The sequence below is a fragment of the Nematostella vectensis genome, chromosome 1, assembly GCF_932526225.1.
Source record: "Nematostella vectensis chromosome 1, jaNemVect1.1, whole genome shotgun sequence".
Classification (NCBI taxonomy): domain Eukaryota; kingdom Metazoa; phylum Cnidaria; class Anthozoa; order Actiniaria; family Edwardsiidae; genus Nematostella; species Nematostella vectensis.
In genome coordinates, this window is record NC_064034.1 from 2,826,537 (window position 1) to 2,847,539 (window position 21,003).

Consider the following 21,003-nt stretch of genomic DNA (forward strand, 5'->3'; position numbering starts at 1 on the left):
CAATCAGAAATTTTAATACCAAGTTTCATTTATTTAAAAACAACGGACGGAGATTATAAGGTGTCGTAACTGTTCTCCAGACTTTGACTGTACTGGTTCAATAGTTAGGACTGCAGCCTTTCTATCTACCAGATTTGATCAAAAAAGGAACCCTCCTGACGAATGCATAAATTCCAGTTCGCTACAAATAGCAAGTACTGAAAAAGAAACAGCTACTGAAAAAATTGTAAATAGAATGTGTCATAGACTGTATGAGTCGAACCAGGCACTTGTCCTGACTCAGTGAGTTCTAATATTCTCTGTTGCACTTATCTACAACTCCGCTTTCAGTTGTTGACTTGTTTCATAATTATTTGTTTTGGTCGTTTTACATTTCTGGTTGCCGCTGTTTATTGTTTCCATAATAACTTTGTTGCTTTACATGCAAAACTAGACTGGCGAACCCGAGTAATGCGAGCTGTGATTACAAGACTTGTTCCGTAGCTCTGTGCGTACGAACTCCGCCGTGTTTTTGTTAGGGCGGAATACGATGATGAAGATCTTCGGTGCGAAAACACAACCTAGAAGTCCATACGAGCTCAGCAATATCGTTGCCGCGGACAAAACCGCCACATACCACCCCTCAAGGGCATAATCAATGGGCTGGTAAACAATCCATGAGAGAAGAAAAATGTACAGCGAGAAACTGATGTATTTGGCCTCGTTGAAGTTTGCGGGGAGATTTCTGGCGCGGAATGCGTAGTACGTGCAGAGCGCGGCCATTGAGAGTACATAGGCAAGCATGAGGTTCTCAAGGACTTGTCCAATCACATGTTTGTACGGCTTGCACGTGTACAGCACGTGGGATTTGGGGGCGATGGTCCGATGCACGTAGGGCGGATCGAAGACTATCCAGACGGCCGCTAAGAGGACTTGGATGCTAAGAACGGCGAGAAGGGCAAGGACTTGTCGCTTTGTGCTGCAGATAAATACGCCGATCCAGTTCTTGATGCGCGACACGTTGAATGCATGCACTATCTGCATGGTTTTCAGGAACAGCGCCGAGCACACCAGTGTGTAGATGACGAAGCGCACGGGCTTTAGGATAGAACAAAGTGTATCCGACGGCACGAAGATGTAAAGCAACGCAACCGCGAATCCAAGCGCAATCCCCAGCAGCAACACAAAACTGTAGATTTTATTGGAAGCCTTCACAATAGGTGACATGCGATGGCGGATGAAGTGGTAACAAGTGACGATGACAAGCCCAAGGCCTACTGCTATTAGTACCTGTAGTGCCACAGCGCTGAAGTTTGTCCATTGGATGTTGAGGACTTGTAGATCGATGCAAAGTGTCCTCTGAGAGTTTGATGCCTGCGTGACTGTACACTCCGTACAGTTGGTCACGCCATATGTCACGCTAATGCTACCATCCGGGCACTTGAAGCACTTCCAGCAGCAGTGATTAGTCACTGCTTTCCACTCCCCCGGTTTACACTCTGCTACACACTCCGAACTCGGAGGAATATCGCGACCGAGTGCGTCCTTTCTGAGACCTTCCGCGACCTCATCTTTACTGTTATGTAATTTTTGCCATGAGATGGAAGATGTATTCATATATATTTTATCATTGCGTTTTTTATCCCACGATCCGACCAATACTTTCTTTAGAGTTACACTTGTGTTGCTTAACCGGAAGTCAAAGTAGCCAATATCATAAAACGCATGCTTTGGGTCACCATTCTCATCCAAGGTCACGTGACCTGTACTTCCCTCAAAGCTGACATGCCTTAGGTATTGCGCCACCTCAAAAGGCTTCACCACAGGGTCAACTTCTGGGCATCCTTTACCATGTGGGACGTGATCGCTGTCGCTGGCTTTACATTGATGCATACTATTCAGCGCATGCGCGACAGCGTATACTGTATCGATTACGTATGGCACAAACTCGTCCATCATGCTCTCGATGAGTATGTCAGCGGATATGTTATTGCTGCATTCCCGCATGTTAGCCGCCGTGGAGCAATACTCATTGGTCATGTGATCCCAAAACTCGTGCCACCAAGGATGCGCTGTACTCCGGTCCTGTTTTAGCTTAGCCTCCAGGAAGTCACGGTAACCGGCGAGGCTTGAGATGCGAGGCAGCTGAACCCCTAGATGGATACCTGGAATACATTGAGAGAGCCCCCGTCAGTCACACTGTTAATGAAGGGCACTGTTGATGAAGGGGGGTAGGGGTGGGGAGGTAGATATGGGGGGTGGGGTGGGGGGCACCTGATAACCCCTAGATAGATAACTGGAAATTAATTGAGAGCGTCTCCCTCAGTCACACTGTGGATGAAGGGCGCTGATGATGAAGGGGGGAGGGAAGGTGGTAGATGTAGGTCGTCTGTGGAGGGGGGGGGGGAGTAGCTAAACCGAGATGGATACTTGGATCAATTGGCACGTCACCCTCAACTACACTGTTATTGTAGGAAGAGAAGGATATAGGGTAACTATGTACTATGTCGTTCATCCAGAAATCTATTACTCACCTGTGGTCTCGATGCCCGCATTTGATGGAAGAAACTCTGGCTTCACCATAGCGAAAGCCTCACTAAATATCCATACTCGTCCCGTTAGCCCTTGTCGCGCCGCTTCTATCAGCAGATCGCGCCCCTGGAAGGCGTGGCTCCAAACGATAATGACCTGTGATGGATGATAGGGGTAGGCCTAAGAGGCTTTCAAAAAGGTATAGCTTCAATAAATAATGATGACCTGGTAGGGATAATAGTTTTAGGCCTGAGAGGATTTCAGGAAACGGTATAGCTCACAAAGAATGATGACCTGGTTTGGATGATAGTTTTAGGCCTGAAAGGTTTTCAGGGAAAGGCATTGCCCCAAAGAATGATGACCTGGTAGGGATGATAGTTTTAGGCCTGAAAGGTTCAGGAAAAGGTTAGGATTCCTAACCACTCCGTCGTAAGAGAATGGTGCGTGAACTGTTGAATGCACAAAAGATTGAAAAAGGAATGTAACTAGCTGATACAAAGGAGCCAGGTACTTTGAAGAAATACTTTTAGCCATGAAATAGGGCGTGGCTCGCGCCATGCCTCGCACCCAACACCGAGTTCTACGCCACTCCACACCCCAAAACTGGCACAGTTTCCTACTCCGTGCCCTGATACTATGGAACCACCTTCCACAGTCTGTCATTGACACGAGAGGCTTTCCAGAGGCCTTCTACGCTGGGCTTTAGATTTCAACATGCATGCGCACTAATATTTTTGTACAAATATGTTGCGCAATAAAGTGAAGTAAAGGGTATTATTGTGATCAGGCATGTTCACAAGCACGGGCCCAAGAGAACCCTAAAGAGAAATCTCTGCCACAATATCTGGGGGTCACCTTCCCTCCCCAACCTGTAGGTCGTTGGTGTTCGGCCCCTGTAGAATGCATATTCTTCTACAGTAATGAAATTGGACAAGTAAAGATGACATATTTGAAATGGCTCTTAACACTGTTGGTTTAAGGAGAGGGAAGTTCACTCTTTTACGGTGAACGTTTGAAGCTCGGATCACCAACATTGGTATTCGAACCTTAATACTTGACCGGTTTTTTAAAACGGATACGATGGAGCGCAGTCTCCAGGCGTAGTTTGATATGTGGATGAAGCCAAGCACTTCAATGCAGAAAGTACCGCGCTCTTGTGACTCGCGGTCTAAAGCACGTACTCCGTGTCTTCCGTAGGAGTCCTCAACCGCTACTGCAGCAACGTACCTGCCAACAAGAGGAAGAAAGGGAATAAAAAAGATAAGAATGAGCGATAAGTTTTATTTAAGCATTTAAAGTACTCGGACCAGCGAAAGGGAAACAAAGGAGAGAACATTTATCTTTAAACTGATTCCATTAGACTTTCCTAAGAACACGTTAAATCTTAGTATCTACTGTACTTGTATTGTTTTCGTAAACAGTAAGTGCGTCGGAAAGATTCCAGGAACGAAGGGGCCTAGGACCCGAATTACCTCCACTGATACAAGTCGATTATATCGGCTACTGCCTTTGCCTGGTTCACGTCGGGAGGAATGGTGCGAAAGAAGGTCTTATAGAGTGGCGAGCTGAGTTCTTCGCTTGTCGCCGAAGCGTCCACAAGTGGAATTCGAACTGCCTGAAGGAAATTAGCCAGTGGTAACGCGGCTCTCGACGTGAGGGCGCCCACAATGGCGGCAATGGGATATGACACGCTCTCATTCATGGAAGCCTCGCATGTCCCGTATGTTATACATGTGCATCGTTGGTCTGGCGTGCATTTGACGCATGCGCAGTTGAGATTAGAAGCAAGAGCAAAGATGTACGCATGCCTGGCCGCCTTGATAGGGTCTTGACAGAAATCTCTGATGTCGAGCCCCAAGGTTACGTTTGGAGGGAGAATGTGGGGGTCTGCGTTGATTTTGTTGACGGCGTAAATCATGGCTTGGACCCTACCAAGTCCAGGTGTGTAGAAAGATGCGCAACTGGAAAGAAAAGAACAGACACACATACACATTATCATCCATTTTTTATCTAGAAATGTGGTGACTGGCAAAGAAGCCCAAACGACAGATGCAAAATTCTGGTTCTTTCACAAAATGCTTGAAGAAAATAAAAAGTTATAGTTGTGGTTAGAGCCCCGTACAATATAATTCATTATGGTACTTACGGGTTTGAGAGGTTTTCTCTATGCAGTCGGGCTAGACCTCCGATGATTATATCACCTGGTTGGTACAATCGATAATAGTTCGGAGCATGATTGGCATGTGAGAAGTGGGCTCGGTAAGATCTCGTACTTGTGACAGCTATAGCGAGAAAAATCACAAGACCGAGGCGAGATAACTTTAAGGGGCTTTGAAGTTTTCCCATCCTTTTTGAGTCAAGCTAGTTTACTGTAATGAAAAACAAAATGTTTTAGCAGGACAGACAAATGCTTGGGGCAAAAGACTGCCGAGGTGGCGTCTGTTGGTCTTGGCAAACGACCTGAAGACACCAATTTCTAATGCTGCTGGCATTAAATGTGCAATGAATATCAAGATCTCTCACACGATAGTCTACCTGATCTGTTGTAATCGTGCTCGAGCATTTTTAGCCACTTTTCACCGCAAAACAGATAACCCTAAGCGTGGGTAGGAAATTAGCTTTCGAGGGTTTCCAGTATTTTTCCTTTCTTTTTAATTGCGTTTTACAAACCTCTAGCGCGGCAGGAAACTCGACATAAAAACGTTCCTGCAGGGTTTCACTTAGTCGCGCTATTTTTTTTCAAGAGTAGAAAATGCGAAACGGGTGGAAGTGCGTAAGGCTGAAAGCTCTGGGTATCTAGATCAACTCGAGCACGTGCATTGAATTGCATTATGGTATCCGGTATTATGTACAGGATCCTTTCCACTATAACAACAGCCAAAACACTTATTGTGATAGAATGAAAACGGGGGGTTTTTGACCGCCTACGTTGAAGTGAGAAAAACTGTAAGAACTATTTCCGAAATACTTATTTCTTGCTAACCTTTCATGTACCACAAGCCTTCGATGGACCACGAGCGGGCCACTGTTAATAATTACTCTTTTTCATATTTAATGTAATGAATAAAGTTAAAAGGGTATATTGAGTTTCACCTATCCATTTTCTTTCGGATCGATATGAGAAATTTTTTCGACTCCCATTGAGGCCAATGTGTTACGACGATACACTTTTATGAATGATTTTGATAGATTATAGAGAATTAAGTCGAACATAAATACAGGCACCATTAATTTGGATTCGAAAACGAAATTCCTATTTTAGAATTAAAGCTAAGGAAAAGGCAGCATGTCACACCGTCTAATCAAATGATATGATTTTCTCTGTAAGTTCAATGTTTAACTTTCGAAAATACTGCAAGTTTTTTTTTGTTTTCTGAGAATTCCAACAGCACTTTGGCACTTCTTACAGTTTAGCTAGAAATACGACGGCTAATTAAAAAAGGAATATGTCAGCCAGATTTTGCATTTGAATTTCCCCAGCATCAATGAAAAGGCAATTTTATCTGACAGCACCTGACAGGAATAAAAGAACTCAAGTAGTTATAGCTAGTTAGGTATCTTTATCCGATTACGTGAACGCTTTTGACTTCTATTCTAATCCTGCGCTTACCTTGACAAGCTGCAAACCTACGTAGCTTTGAATCGATGCTACTTGTTCAAGTGTTAAGGGGTCTTTGGCCAATTTAGTCAGCCCTCCAGCATTGTACGTATCCCCAGGAGATTTAATTCGACTATCGTAAACGCGAGGTGAACTTAAAGTTCTCATTTTTGTTTAATAAATATAGAGACCTCTCTCTGTGAAATAGGAATGCTTTTTTTTACTATCAGAAACAATAAGTTGTAGGCTTGTAAGAAAAAAAAACGGAATACAAAAGCGTCCGTACAGCCGCACACACGGAACAAAGGTAGGTGGTTTTAGTAAATTTACATAAAGCAGATTACATTGAGATATCATTTTTTAAAACACTCTGACCTAATTGCATCTAATCGGATTGTAATGCTAGTCTAATCACGCTAAAATTCTGCGCTAAGAAACATTGTAGAATAACAATTTTTTTATTCAATTTGTTTATCTTTTTCCTTCCACTTTTCTCTTCGCAAATACACCACATTGAAACTATAAGTGATTTATTCCTCTCCCCTACACTTGCTTAGTGCGTCACTTACTCATTGCGTCATTTATGAATCGAAACCGACTATTTGCTCTTCATTTTAATAACATTTTTAATCTTACGCCCGGACCTATTAAAGAAAGTGCTCCCACTGCCCCCTGGGCTGGCGAAACAGATGGAGCAATTTTGAATAACAATTCGGTCTGCGATTGGAGGTTTATACGATCCTCAATCGGCCCCTCGCCCGCCGACTTTTTCATATAAATGGTTCCCATTCAATGTGATAGTGATCATTTTTATTTTACAGATGGAGGAGGATTATCTTAAATTCATTCCCACCCACGCTTCTCAATTAGAAATGTTTTTCTATCGAATAATTGTAAATAGAATTCAAGTTGATTAGACTAAATTATATCCGTAGTTCGACATAAAAAGTACAAGAGAACTTGGTGCGCATTGAGCGATGTTTCAACTACACAACATTTTTCGCAATGCTTTCATTCATTCATTCGTTTTTTTTATGTATTCAATTTTCACCAGTTATACTGGTGATGAAGGTACAACAGCTAGTCTCCAAATCAAGTACCCCTTCCACAATTCTCATATTTTTTTCCTGCTAAATTATGTTTTAATCTCAATTGACGAAACTTTTTTTTTGCAGGCACGTTGTGCAAAAAAACATAATTTTGTAAAATGGTCTTTTTCAATAGTCTTTATATAAAAATAAGAATAAATTATAGAACCCCACTCTCTTTCAACTTGAAACTGTCAATGTGTCTTCTTTGCAAGTTATCTTCTCGGCTTGGAGATTGTTTTTACTTACTTTCAAGATGTTTTCTTGTTTTGGTAATACCCAATTGATATATTTTTATCGTACTTTCAGCGCACTTAAAATATTTGATCAAAATATATTTTGGTTGCGCCATAAAATTAAAATTTTAACTTAATTCTTCAGTATATAATTATTTGAATTTGAAGAAGGTATCGGACTGCTGCTAGCAATCGCTAGCGTTTTTCAAAAACGTTATTCAATCTTTGTCTTTTAACTTACCCTACAAAAATGTCTTTAAAATACCTCCAGGAGTGCGCATAGTATGAGAGATATCCCGGTGATTCAGACATTTCTGGATTTTTTTCAAGATGAATGTCCCCTTATAAAAATGTGTATGGACCTGCAACTATTTAGAATATCTGCCAAATCACAGACCAACAAATCGGAATAAGGTTCCTACTGTCCGAGTAGCAGCTGTTATTACCCCGTTTTTATAAAAGTCCATTCATAATATCATAGAAATTAGTTTTCATATGTTATATTACCATTAAAATACCCATCGATTACTTATGTTTTTATTAGATGAACAAACAAACGCTCAAATAGCAATTCTTTTTAACCGTTTCTAAGTTATTTTGAGTGCAATGCGTTATTGTGAAATGCAGCGCAACGTTTCTTATAGAGACTACAAAGAAAGCAGGGTTTGAGCAAGAGCATAGCTCGTTGTTTCGGGAAAATAATCTGGAATGATATTTAATGATCAAACACCTGTTATATGCGAAATTGCATATGACAGAATGTCAAATATGCGTGAAATAACGTAGCACATCTGCGCTTAGTGGTGTTGTCTTAGCATTTCACAACGGAATGTTTTTTTTTTTTGTTCAGATTAGAAAGAAAATAAATGGTGATCCTAGTATGACATCCCTACCCCTATAACTTAGCGAAATATACTGGTTCCGGTGGTTCCTCTTTTTAGTAATGCCGCCTAAATCTAGTTGTTTTTTGGCATTACTTAAAAGAGGAACCGCCGGAACCGGTGGAACCAGCTTGTGCTGAGCTTCTTCTCCTGCGACACTCGCGTGGGTCAGCGGGTCCACTTCGTAGTGAATCCAAGCTTAGCTTTGAGGACACACCACGTTCAATAATCGGTCGGATGGTACTCTTTCCGATTAACGGAACAGTTTCGGAAAGGGTCGTGTCATCTATGTAGTTCCAATGCTATAAATAGCCGGGGCTGACAAATACATGAACAAAATGTAAAGCTCAGAAACTTTTTTCACAAAACAAGATATAATATATCTATCTACGTATATAAATAAGCCGTCAGACCAGGCATGTGACACGCCGTGTACTGGAACTTGACTGATAGTATGAAACTTAAAATAGAGGGAAGGTCTCTTGTTTCACTCGGATTATCTCTATTTTACTCAAAAGTAGTCAGGAGTTAATGGGTTAATACACGGAAAATAAGGCATGTCATTTGGGACAAGTCCATTATCCTTGTCCGTTTGACTCTTTTACTCATTAACTTTATACAGTGTTTTTGTAAATTCTAAATTATCCTATTAAATAAACTACATACATCTATTTCAGTAAACGTTGTCAGTGCTAATGGCGAATGCCAATTGGCAAATAGCAGTTCTAAGACCAATCACTGCTTATAGGTATAATTATTTGTAAGAATAAACATGATAAGTAATAAATTATCCACATTTTCGTACATTTAGTAGAGTTCCACGGTTTTTTTATGGGAGAACTGCCATTTGACAATCGCCATTTGCAATTTGCACTGACAACGTTATTTGAAATAGGTGTAAATATATATTGATCATTCAGGCTGGTTCCGTAGTATCACTGATATGCGTCTGTCTCTCAAGATGTGCTCTCCACGCCAGTATGACATCTCATCTGATAACACCTCGTGGGTGAACTCATATCTGACAGCATTCCTGGAAATAGCAAAATCAAATTATACATAAAAAAAATTGAGAGCAAGCTTTTAAAAATGCTTTTTATGTTTACTCTACATGTGTATCTTAAAAATAATCAATCTTTCCTACAATAATTTATATAGAGACTGAAGCTAAACATTAACCTTAGAATCTCTCACAGGATGGATCACAGATCATTTGTTGCCCAAATGAAACTTTATACTCTGTGTACAAATCATTAGATGTGTAACATACAAATGACCCCAAAAAGTAGTGGTATCTAAATTTTGGTGCACCAGGACAAGCAGAAAATAGCCTTTTCCCGGATTTGTTTTGTCAAACCTTGCAAGAAATTGTAACAATGGACAGCTGATTAATTAAATATTTTCAACCTTAATTCTGCGAATTAAGCACTACGAATCTATTCTGAAAGAATTACTGTAACATTCTTAAGTAGATACAGTAACTAATTCTTAGCTTCTTATGAATAAATGGAATTAAGTTTGATGATTTTACCTGATGATGTACATTGAGCGCGCAGGAAGAAGTGTGTCCACCATAACAGTGTTGTGCTCCTTGTGTACAAATCTCATCACTGATGATGAAAGCAGGCTGAGACCAGCTATTGTTGAGCCACAGAACTAAAATGACAATATTAATAGATATCATATATACAATATATTGAAATAAGGGTTACTGTTTGGTCAATAAAATGAGAAACGGTAATCATAGAAATTTCAGACTCTTGCTGTAAATGTATGCATCACACAAATTAAACATAGAACTGTTGCAGATATTAAACAAAGTTATCTCTAGTGAGTGATGTCATTTAGAAGTTTGCATTAGACAATAAGAGAGCAACAAACTCAATATGCTGTACAGTACATGTACAAAATGCTTAGAGTTCTCAACTTTGCCTATTTGGAGGGAGCTCACATCTATAAGAGAGAGTGAAAGATAAAAATATTCACAGAGGAAAATGTAGGGAGAAAATTGTTTGTGAATATAGGAAGACAACCCAATGTTGTTAAACTATGCAATACAGTAAATGGATAAAAAATAAAAAGTACACATCTAAAAACTTACTTTGACACTGTCAATGTGAGGTTTTATGTATCTGGAAGGAAGAACAAAGTCTTTAACAACACAACCTGTGAAACGGTGAACCCCTTTAATCAGGTGTAGGCATATTTAAGACAATATTAAGACATATTTAAGACAATTTTAAGACATATTTAAGACAATATTAAGACATATTTAAGACAATATTAAGACATATTTTTTTTCACTGTTTGAATTTCTCACGAGTGATTGGTCAGAAGAACATTCCATACATATTTCTGGTGTTCACAAGACTGGACTTTGCTTCAGCCATATAAACACAAAAAATAAGTTATTTTAGTACAGCTATTTTTCAAATCTTTATTTACCCATTTGGTGCCAAGTCTAGCCCATGAACTCTTGGTAGAAGCTTGGTTCCTGGGCTAAATGCAGTATCCTTCATTTTCTTGAAGATCCTCAGTATCTCAACAGGCCATTGGGATTTTTCTGTTTCTCTGTAGCCATGAATTGCCTGGAAGGGAGAGGAATAATTTTTTTAGTGTATTAAACAATAGACCATATGCCACTTTGTATACAACTATTTCAATAATTGTTGTCAGTGCAAATGGCAAATGGTGATTGGCAAATGGCAGTTCTACGACCGAAAGGAACCATATGTCTCAAAGAATATGGAATAATCAAAACAATTATCCATTAAAAGTTACCAATGCTTGGCTCAGACATTGCTGGACTTTATTTAACACCTTTAATTTTACGAATAAATAGTACCGATAACCCATTTGCTATTCGCACTGACAACCTTTTGTGAAATAGGTGTATACTCACATAACTACCATGGAAGAATCTCTTACTGTGCTTGTCAATATTTTGTGAGCTATCACCTTCAATTTTCAATGGCTAAATCACCTAGCATCTGTTATAGCTTTCTCTCAAAACACTGTGGTCAGTTTTTGAGAGATTTAGAGTAGGCTGTATTTTATTACATTTGTTGTTTTGTTCCTGGAAATTATTAATGTCACTTAGCTCTGACTCTCTGACTTGCAACAGAACATAAAAAGGGGTGATGGATACTTTTTATAAAGAGTAAGATCAGTTAAATAATTTAGACATGGGGTTTTGAGTAATGATTCAAGTATACTTAAGTTAAATCAAAAACGAAAACAATGTACTCAAGTTAAGAATAATATAGTCAAATTCTTACTCGTGCTTTCATTGGTCAAAGTGAGATTTTTTGTAGAATTCAATAGTTGAAAAGTAGAATTCAATGAAAGCACAGGTGTACCGCAAAATTGTTTCCAACACGAATCATATCATTTAAACTTATGCTTACATAGCTGAGAAAATCAAAGTTCTCATCAAACTACTGTAGTTTTGGTATGGATAAATGGACTTGTTTAGGAAGAAACTTTCGCTCTGAGATTTAGTCTGAATTTACCAGAAGTTGAAAAACTTTCCAAGCCTTTGACACCAACATTACGGCTCTTGGCGCAGAAAAGAAAAAAAACATAAATGAAAATACAATTGCTACGTATATTTCAAACGAAATACAAGAATACAAAGAGTGTATCACGGCCTACAACACCAGAAAAAAGCACCAGAGTGGCTACCCACTAAGCGTAAAAATCCTTCTGTACCACAACACGTTTCTCGATAGTGCAGTGAGCAATCCATTTCTGGAACTCACTCCAAGAATTCCTCAATGGACATTGCTGTCAACCTCCACGTTTACTATCAATCCAGAGGAAGTCATGATTTTCTCTAAATTTGAACGGACACGTGTTTTAAGTGAAAACTCTTTTCTGTTTTTAACTTTCCATTTTCCCATCTCAGGTAAGAACTTCCAATCCTTACAGATTTGGTAGGCAATTACTTACTAAGAGCGTTTGTGCTCGATCTGATAAATATCCAGCTATTAACTGTACCATAGAGAATAAAGATGCCGCCATCATCTTGAAAACAAAATGGATTCAACTTTCTGAACGATAGATCCCATGTAAAAACACTGCTCGCCTCTCATTGGATGGTAAAATAACAATTTAGAAATGACTTCTTCGCCAACTAAAAATAGCGCATATAAAAATCTATTCAACCATAAAAAGAATTTGACCATAGGATTCAAGAATAATTAATCATCGATCTCTCATCGATGATGAATTTCTCTATAGTATGTAAGCTGTATATTGGGAAAGGCAATTTGTACCCTTTATTAAAGCCGCATTGTCACCAGTTTACTTCCAATAGACACACTGCTTTCAATATTTTAAAATATTTTTCGCGTTTTCTGTTGAAAATCATCGGAGATTGTTACGTAATCGACCGGAAGTAAACTGGTGACAATGCGGACAACAAGTTGTAAGGTATATGAACTCACCCCGTCCCAATGGTCGTACTGATATTTCTGCCGCTTCAAGTACGGCTCTATTTCCTTGAGAAGTAAATTCTCTTCCTCTGCACTGATAAAATCTTCACAAACTTCTAAATTTCCAGACACCAAATCCTGCAGCTTTTCTAGTTCTTCTAGCGTACAATCCTTAGTAACAAATGATACATTACCATCCGTGCTAGAACAAGCATTTGCTCTAGTAGCAAGTAGCCTTCTGACAGTATTTCTGAGCGCAAATTTTCGAGAATAAGTGAAGTTTGCGACGAAGAGTTTTCGCAGCAACTTGTCCGCCATTTTAAAATTTTAAAGCTACTACGCAAGCGCCGAATGAGGTCACGTGGTGCATGCCATATAAGCTCATGCTTTCGCGGGAATTTTCAAATCAGGAGGAGGTCAATGCATGATTGTCGTGGATCTTGAAGCAAGATGGCGACAAAATCGACGAAAGTGCATGCAAAACTAAGCGATGGCGAAAGGTAGAGCCTGTTTATCACATCATTGTCAATTCCGACATCATGTCCAGTATGCAATAGGAATTCTTTGTGCTAAATTATTGCCCAATCCAAAATATTACTTTTGCTTTCAACGCACGAGTATATTATAATTTTGTCCGTTTGCTTGCGGATAGAAGTTTACAGGTGCTTTATTCCTCGAACAAATGTATAATTCGAGCTCAGTAACTAAGTAACAATCGTATAAAATACGACATTACCATGTGAGATACTAAAAAATGATCACTGGTTCTGAACTTATTTCTACAGGCGATCGAATGGATTTTGCAGGTAAGATTAACTATATGGTTAATTATCGGCTCATCGATATCAAAAACATCCACAGTGCGAGCAATTGTTTTATGTAATTTTTATGAGAGCCTTAGAGGGCACCTCTCATAATTTAAATAAGGAAGGAGAATGGCAAGAAAAAATAATAATTTAAATCGGCATTTGTTAATGTGATCTTAGAGTTCCCTAAGCTTTACTGCCCCCCCCCCCCCCTCCCCTGAAAGACCCTCAGGGTCCCTTTTTTTCCGCCGAGAACACCCCTTCTAAAATGATGAACGCCCCCTCCTAGAGTTGAAAAAATGGGGCAAGATGGAAACTATCTTCTCAGCCTAAGTTCTAAAGAAAAATATCTAAATTATTTTGTGGAATAACCCCTGCAGGAAAGAAGGTTTGTTAACGAAAAGTGCTTTGTCCCTAGCTGTACTTTTATGAATAGCTAGTTAGTTCTGTGGGAAGTGGGGTATAGGGACGGGTATTTGAAAGGTCAGTACCCCAGTCAATATTATCACTAAATGCCATTGTTGTATCTACACAGGTACTTTGTACGTGGTGACTGCCGTGAGAAGAATGAATGCAAGTTTTCCCATAACTTAGAAGATGTTCCCGTAAGCAAATGTGCATATTTACCAATAACGTAGAGTCCCATTCCTTTTCTTTTGAAAGTGCAGGTGGGTTTGGGTCAAGGGATTGGGGATTGGGGACTACCTCCCCCCAACCCCCCCCCCCCCCCCCACCCTTTCTACCCATCCACCATATGCACCTATTTCAAATAAAGTTGCACCCGAGAATTATCGTAACCCGAAGTGGTTTATGGGCGACGTATAATTGGTTATATCATGGTCTCTGAGCCCGTGTTGACGCTTAGAGGTGCCATAAACAAGAATAATAAAGATTTCTAAACCAGTTTTTGTTTTTTGTACTCTTATTTGCTTATTTGCCATTGTGCTGCTTTCCGGGCTATGACACTTATTTGAAATAGGTGTGTAAGTCTGTGATTTCTTAACCATGGACATGGTTACAGGTTGTATATGCCCTTGCTTGACTGCGCTTATAATCAAAATCAGACCTAAGTGGCAAGGTGTATTTACCCTACTTGAGTCCCCCTGGAATCCAGAGTTGATTATTGATTTTTAGTCGAAATCAAGTGATAATTGCGTGGGAAATGTATTTTTATCTAAGGAATTCTGCCCTGAAATATCCCTTACCTCTTGCAACTAGGTATTTCCTCCCTGGGCGAGTTTTAAAAGCTTTTTTCAGGGATAATATATAACATTGTATGTTTGATTTGCAGGTGTGTCGCTACTACTTGGAGGACCGATGCATGTTTGGTGCGGAATGCTGGTATAGACATCCTGAACAGGACATGTAAGAAGGCTTTAAACCCAACAACAAAAACATCTAAACCTTGTCCACCACCAAGCACCTAACATCCCAACCATATCCACGGGAGCTTCATAACAACAAAGTACATAATATGTAATACACTATCCACTTCCGCATTAGTTACAACCAATACCTCACATCTTTTCTTCTTTTCTTTTAAGCAGGCGTTTACAAGGTGTTTTTCGCTATGTTTACCCGCGTTGTCTTTCGCTTTGTTTACCCGTTTTCTGTTGCTATGTAGTTTACACGGTGTTTTTGACTATTCGCCGATTCGTGGCCACATGAACATTGTTTTGTTCTGGTCTCGCAAAGGAAAAATGCCTGCACGATGTTTTTGACTATTCGCCGATTCGTGGCCACATGAACATTGTTTTGTTCTGGTCTCGCAAAGGAAAAATGCCTGCACGATGTTTTTTACTATTCGCCGATTCGTGGCCACATGAACATTGTTTTGTTCTGGTCTCGCAAAGGAAAAGTGCCTGCGCCTACGTTGCACATGAAGAAGAAGTTTACTAATTATTTTGTTGAATTGCATGTTTCAGAGCCAATGTCGGACCTATGGCGGCTATTCTTGGTGAGAATTTGTTCTTAACTTATTTTCTTCCCCTGTATAAAAGTTCATCTATTTAACAAATACCCTTATTTTGCAGATAAAGTATTAAAAGGGGGGACTAAAGCCCCCTTCTACGCAGCCCGAGTGCCATTTTTTTCGTTCCCAAATCACCAGCAAGGGAATGTGTTTGATGCTTCAGAGCACGTTATATTGATATAGTTAGCCACACGTTTCTCCCTTCTCTCTTCCTCTAGGCGCCGGCCTAATGTGCGGGGTAGGAACCAACATGAACCTGCTGCTGGCTGCCGCTGTTGCGGGCGCGGCCACGCCCACCACCCCTGATGACGTCAATCAAGAGGGTGAGGAGGAGAAAGAAGACATAAGTCTGGAAAAGGTTATGGAAATGTGGCATCAACGAAGAGAAAACGGTATGCTACAACAAACTCGGATGGAGAAACACAGATACGGGGAGACTGTCAAAAAACACAAACTCCCTACCCAACCCCGCTTGTTTTTTCTAAAACCTCAAGGCGAGGCGGATATCTCAAAAAAGGACAACAAATTATGTCATTACTGTTATACATTATCTTTTTTTCAAACCCTTTTTAACATTTATATAGAGTCTGCCCTGAAGAAGTCTTAAAATAATGATTTTGTCATGTTAGTGTCCATAAATGCCAGTATGGCGTTTTGGTTAAGAATAAGAATACATGTTCTAGCTCCTTTGTTTCCTAACTCCTTTGTTTCTGAAAGTGACAGGAACAAGGGGCAAGCCCAGGTCAGGTCAACTTGCGTTCCATTGCTATTCTATAAACTGCATAATCAGTGTGGCAACACGTTAGCCAAGAAAAATCCTGCTTAAAGCCTCATTGTCACCATTTTACTTCCGGAGGTCCGACGGAAACCTCAACCGTTAAAAGACAAAAAAAATCTATTAAGATAGAATCTATTAATATTTTTCGCGTTTTCCGTTAAAAATAATCGGACGTAATCGACGGGAAGTAACTGGTGACAATGCGGCTTTAAGGCTGCAATTCTGTATAACCCAACTACCCCAATGTTTAACCCTACTGCCCCCTCCCCCCCCCCCCCCCCCACACACACACACACACTCCCACAAACCGCCACACCCTCCGTGGTTTGACGTTAACCAGTATGTTCTCTTTGTTTTTCTAGCTTCAGAAGATGTTGATAAAAACAACATCGACAAGCTTGAGGAGGAGAGCACCGAGAAAGACGAGTCCACGGATACAAGGGACAGCGCCTGCAGCCATGAGGAGAAGGAAGAGAACCTTCTGGAATTCTCTACCGAGCTGAAGCGTTACAGGTATGTCACGTAAAGTGCTATACAGGTATGTCACGTAAAGAGCAATAGGGTATGTCACGTGAAGTGCTATACAGGTATGTCACGTGATGTGCTATACAGGTATGTCACGTAAGTGCTATACAGGTATGTCACGTAAGTGCTATACAGGTATGTCACGTGAAGTGCTATACAGGTATGTCACGTGATGTGCTATACAGGGAGTGGTACTATTTGAAGTAAATCGTTTTAAGAGGCCAGCGCGCAAAGGGTTCTGGGAAGTATTCTTTATCCCCACAATACTTTGCGCGCCGACTTCAGCTTTTATCGGCTGTGCACGAGTCTGTCATCTCTATCCCAGCATCGCCTCGTGGAGTGCAAGCGACATGCACAAGTTCATCTCTACGCTCGCTAAACTAGACATCGAGGAGTACGACGAGTATGACATCATCACCAGCAAGATACTCGGCGACTCCATCAGGTCCTGGCAGCCAGAGCCCAGTAAGACCGCGGAGCTGTTCATGATGATCACAGAGACGTCCAAGACGGACCTCACCGCGCTCATACTCACCCTCTGTAACGCACCGGACAAGGTGCACGACATGGAGAGGCACATTGCCGCGGTGGTGCTTGCTGCGCAGGTACGCGTTCGGTAGGGCTCGCTGGGTCTCTGCTTGCTGCGCAGGTACGCGTTCGGTAGGGTTCTTTGGGTCTCTGCTTGCTGCGCAGGTACGCGTTCGGTAGGGTTCTTTGGGTCTCTGCTTGCTGCGCAGGTACGCGTTCGGTAGGGCTCGCTGGGTCTCTGCTTGCTGCGCAGGTACGCGTTCGGTAGGGTTCGCTGGGTCTCTGCTTGCTGCGCAGGTACGCGTTCGGTAGGGCTCGCTGGGTCTCTGCTTGCTGCGCAGGTACGCGTTCGGTAGGGCTCGCTGGGTCTCTGCTTGCTGCGCAGGTACGCGTTCGGTAGGGCTCGCTGGGTCTCTGCTTGCTGCGCAGGTACGCGTTCGGTAGGGCTCGCTGGGTCTCTGCTTGCTGCGCAGGTACGCGTTCGGTAGGGCTCGCTGGGTCTCTGCTTGCTGCGCAGGTACGCGTTCGGTAGGGCTCGCTGGGTCTCTGCTTGTTGTGCCTGGGGAATGTCTGATCTCTGGTCCTCATTTGCACAAACGCAAACTTGTCACTGCAACGTAAACACAAGAGCAAGCTCAAGTTAATGCAACTGCTTGATTTTCCTGTGTTAGCAAGTAGCGGCTAGACCCAAACGGTCTTTACTTACTCTTAGCGCATTTAACTGTTATCTATTTCAGAAACGTGACCCTAAGCTGTGGAGCTCTGTGGCTGTTGGCAAACTCCTCCAGAGGATCGAAGAGTATGGTTTTAACGTAGATGCCATCGAGATGTTCAACAGTATCGGGAAAGATCTCCAAGACGCGGAGAAAGTTGGTGAACTTGTACACGACTATCTTGTCGCCACTGGCGAGAAGAACACGTTCGACTGCCGCTGCAGGACCCCCGAATGCGAGTGCCCGGTGGTCGCGGACGAGGGCGTGGCATTCCTAATGTTCTCAGGGCTACAAAGGAAGCTTGACTGGAGCGGAGAGGACAAGATCAAGTTTTTCAAGAAAGCCACGGGCTGCCTGTGGCCTCCGGAGATACTAAAAGAGCTTGGTAAGAGCTTTGTCGCTTAATATAAAGGTGAAACTCGAACAAGGCTCTGATTAACGGCTCTCATTGTAAAGCTTTCATTGTAAGAATGGGTCCATGTTCCTTGTTATGACATTTAGCCTCTTTCGATTGATTAAGGAATTAACTAAGGAATTATAAATGGTAATTGAGCGATTAGGGCCGTTTGATCTACGCCTGTATAAAAATTTGCTAAGTTAAACCAATATTCCCCGATATGATTGTTTTTATTCTTATCAATTGCCCTGTACAATGAATAAGTGTAATATCATGTCTATTGTCCTTTTTACAATAGTTTGTAAAGTTTGAAAATTTTAATATGTGGTGCTTTTTATTCTCTAGGTGACATTTTTGGTATTAAGGATCCTTTAAAGGTGGCGACGCCTCGTGTCCTGAAGCGTAACCAGAAACTACTCGGAATGCCTGAACAGGAAGCCAACATCATCAACACCAAGAAGCAGAAAGCCAAATCGCACAAGTGTTCCGGGGGAGGCTGTCCTAACCAATCCAAGCGCGACTGCGATAACGCCATGTGTGGGAAATGCTGTAGGAAGACTGGGAAAAGCTGTGACGTGCATGAGGACTTCAGCGCCTATGTCCCCCCGGAATGGGACTCGGGGCTGGGGTTCAAGTTCCATAAGGTGGAGCCGAGTGTGGTCTTTAACACTGAGCAGCAGTTCGAGAACCTAACGGCACTTAAGAAACAGGTGAGATCTAAGGTGGAGCCGAGTGTGGTCTTTAACACTGAGCAGCAGTTCGAGAACCTAACGGCACTTAAGAAACAGGTGAGATCTAAGATTTTTTTAAATGCCTGGCACAAGGTTATAGCGGTTTCGTGTTAAATTTTGTCTTGACGACAAAGTGTTTCTGAGAGCTACACCTAATTTTAATTGACACACCTTTTATTGAAAATATTCTGCTTTTTTTTCAACCAGATCAAAAGAGTTGAGTTCGGCCCCGACTTCTCTGTGACTGATGATCACGTGATAAAAGTAGTCGATTTATGGTCGGAGCATCTCGTGGTACTACAGCTTGGCTCGTCCGACTCCGGATGCGGCAGCCAACTCACTGATGCAGCGCCAAAGTACATTGCTGATCACTGCCCAAATCTTCGGAAGCTACGACTGGAGTCAGCTACTCACGTGACCGACGAAGGGATGTGTGCGGTAATCGATAAGTGCCCGCTGCTAGAAGAGCTCCACATCAGTGGTAACGACAAGATATCGGGTAATGTAAGCTCAAAGGCGCTAAAGCCTCTGTTTGAGTCTGCAGTGCTGCCAAATCTGCGTCAGCTGTGTGTCTACGACCAGCACCGAATCGAGCACGATGTTGTGTATCGGCTCCGACGACGCCGTCCGAAGCTGAAGATCCATGCAGGCGAGACAGACAGCGATAGCTTTGCTCATTCCATGATGTTATCAATGATGGGGATGAGTTATGGTGACGGCTTCTATTAGCGCGAATGCTCGCATTTGAACGCGTAGAAGAATAAATAAGCACTTATCAATTGGAATGTCAACGGTTTAAAGCAATATTTATGTAATTAAATAACGCATTATTACAGAAACTATTACTGTAACTTGCTAGGATGGAAATGTTCTGCCTATAGTGTGTCATTTAATATATCTGAAATAAGAAATTGAAATAAAGCAAAAGAAAAACCTGCAATAAATAATTCCTACACGTATATATGATAAATCTGAGAGTATTGATAGTGTCTTAGATAATGTTTTGTTAAAAAAAAAGACGTTTATGGACTGTTTTTTGTCTGACTGTTGTTGGGTGTTTCATATTTACGGGAGGGGTAACATGGAATAAGTTTCTTATACAAGTTTTATGATCGTAATTATTTTACTTTGGAAAATGTCTGTGTGAATGGGGGGGGTGGATCTAAGGATCTTTCTCTGTGAGGACAAACTCTTAACAACAGCCTTCAATCCTGAAAAAAAACTTGCTTAGAAAGAGAGGCCCTAAAGCATTGATGGAAAGTATTAGATTCTATGGTTGTGAGTAGGTACAGAGGTTATTTGATATTGTTATGTAAGGAGCCAAAATAGGAATTGGGGCAGGGTACTGCTTAATATCTGCTTTTGCTTTATTGTTCCGATAATTATATCAATTTTTGGATAGTTTTTGTTTTTGTTTGCTTGAGCGCGCTAATGTACCTGCTATAGCTATCTATTTCCACCGTTGCATTTTAAAACTTGCGCTTTTGAAACCTGTCCTCTATAGCGAGGTGCTGAAGCCCGTCTCCCTGAAGAGTGCATTATAGTCAAGTGAATCGTCGGAAGCATAGTAGAAAATACGGACTACTAGAAATTGGTTCATTGGTTCCCACATGGGCGGGGAGCTAAAAAGGTTTTGGGTATGTCGATGGGGGGGGCTAATAAAAGTTTTAATGTTGTTGAGGGGGGGGGGGGCAAAAAGTTTCATCCCTTAAAAGTAGGAAACTTTGTTATTTATTATTATTGAAATGAGTAATAGCAATGCAAGAAAAGCTGTTTTTAACGTTGAGCGTTGCCAATAACATT

At 41.3% G+C, this 21,003-nt stretch overlaps 3 protein-coding genes across 5 annotated transcripts; 1 reads left to right on the forward strand and 2 right to left on the reverse strand.

Annotated features, from left to right (window-relative positions):
• Nucleotides 1-10: 10 nt before the first annotated feature.
• LOC5509807 (extracellular calcium-sensing receptor) lies at nucleotides 11-8,394 on the reverse strand. 2 transcript variants are annotated; one of them, XM_048731937.1, is made up of 6 exons: nucleotides 7,675-8,394; nucleotides 4,658-4,880; nucleotides 3,984-4,472; nucleotides 3,558-3,738; nucleotides 2,514-2,667; nucleotides 11-2,144 (listed from the first exon to the last, which is right to left on the reverse strand). In XM_048731937.1, exons 2-6 carry the CDS (start codon nucleotides 4,855-4,857, stop codon nucleotides 430-432), a joined length of 2,739 nt encoding a protein of 912 aa, XP_048587894.1. In that variant the 5' UTR covers nucleotides 4,858-4,880; nucleotides 7,675-8,394; the 3' UTR covers nucleotides 11-429. The 2 variants fall into 2 exon arrangements, with proteins under 2 accessions (XP_048587894.1, XP_032234646.1); XM_032378755.2 differs by lacking the exon at nucleotides 7,675-8,394 and adding an exon at nucleotides 6,122-7,249.
• A 261-nt stretch (nucleotides 8,395-8,655) lies between these two features.
• Nucleotides 8,656-13,068, reverse strand: LOC5509826 (alpha-ketoglutarate-dependent dioxygenase alkB homolog 7, mitochondrial). The gene is made up of 5 exons (XM_048731940.1): nucleotides 12,763-13,068; nucleotides 10,760-10,902; nucleotides 10,416-10,446; nucleotides 9,846-9,970; nucleotides 8,656-9,347 (listed from the first exon to the last, which is right to left on the reverse strand). The coding sequence occupies exons 1-5, from the start codon at nucleotides 13,066-13,068 to the stop codon at nucleotides 9,227-9,229; spliced, it is 726 nt and encodes a 241-aa protein (XP_048587897.1). The 3' UTR covers nucleotides 8,656-9,226.
• Nucleotides 13,069-13,140: 72 nt separating this feature from the next.
• On the forward strand, nucleotides 13,141-20,140 carry LOC5509825. Of its 2 annotated transcripts, XM_048731938.1 has the most exons (12): nucleotides 13,141-13,250; nucleotides 13,536-13,556; nucleotides 14,092-14,161; nucleotides 14,848-14,921; nucleotides 15,482-15,513; nucleotides 15,747-15,920; nucleotides 16,669-16,819; nucleotides 17,157-17,436; nucleotides 18,097-18,457; nucleotides 18,815-19,113; nucleotides 19,192-19,257; nucleotides 19,408-20,140. In XM_048731938.1, exons 1-12 carry the CDS (start codon nucleotides 13,201-13,203, stop codon nucleotides 19,927-19,929), a joined length of 2,100 nt encoding a protein of 699 aa, XP_048587895.1. In that variant the 5' UTR covers nucleotides 13,141-13,200; the 3' UTR covers nucleotides 19,930-20,140. The 2 variants fall into 2 exon arrangements, with proteins under 2 accessions (XP_048587895.1, XP_048587896.1); XM_048731939.1 differs by lacking the exon at nucleotides 19,192-19,257 and having other exon boundaries at nucleotides 18,815-19,179.
• The last annotated feature ends 863 nt before the right edge of the window (nucleotides 20,141-21,003 follow it).

Excerpts from the sequence above, each read along its gene's own strand:
- LOC5509807 (XM_048731937.1), bottom strand. The coding sequence starts at position 4,857 with ATGGGAAAACTTCAAAGCCCCTTAAAGTTATCTCGCCTCGGTCTTGTG. Across the intron at positions 2,668-3,557 it reads AAAACCGGTCAAGTATTAAG|GTCATTATCGTTTGGAGCCA; the intron begins GTTCGAATACCA and ends CATCCATCACAG. Across the intron at positions 2,145-2,513 it reads TGCGGGCATCGAGACCACAG|GTATCCATCTAGGGGTTCAG; the intron begins GTGAGTAATAGA and ends AATGTATTCCAG.
- LOC5509826 (XM_048731940.1), bottom strand. The coding sequence starts at position 13,068 with ATGGCGGACAAGTTGCTGCGAAAACTCTTCGTCGCAAACTTCACTTAT. Across the intron at positions 10,447-10,759 it reads CTAGACTTGGCACCAAATGG|ATACATAAAACCTCACATTG; the intron begins GTAAATAAAGAT and ends TCTTCCTTCCAG. Across the intron at positions 9,971-10,415 it reads CTCACATTGACAGTGTCAAA|TTCTGTGGCTCAACAATAGC; the intron begins GTAAGTTTTTAG and ends TTGTCATTTTAG.
- LOC5509825 (XM_048731939.1), top strand. The coding sequence starts at position 13,201 with ATGGCGACAAAATCGACGAAAGTGCATGCAAAACTAAGCGATGGCGAA. Across the intron at positions 14,922-15,481 it reads AGACATCCTGAACAGGACAT|AGCCAATGTCGGACCTATGG; the intron begins GTAAGAAGGCTT and ends TGCATGTTTCAG. Across the intron at positions 19,180-19,407 it reads TAACGGCACTTAAGAAACAG|ATCAAAAGAGTTGAGTTCGG; the intron begins GTGAGATCTAAG and ends TTTTTCAACCAG.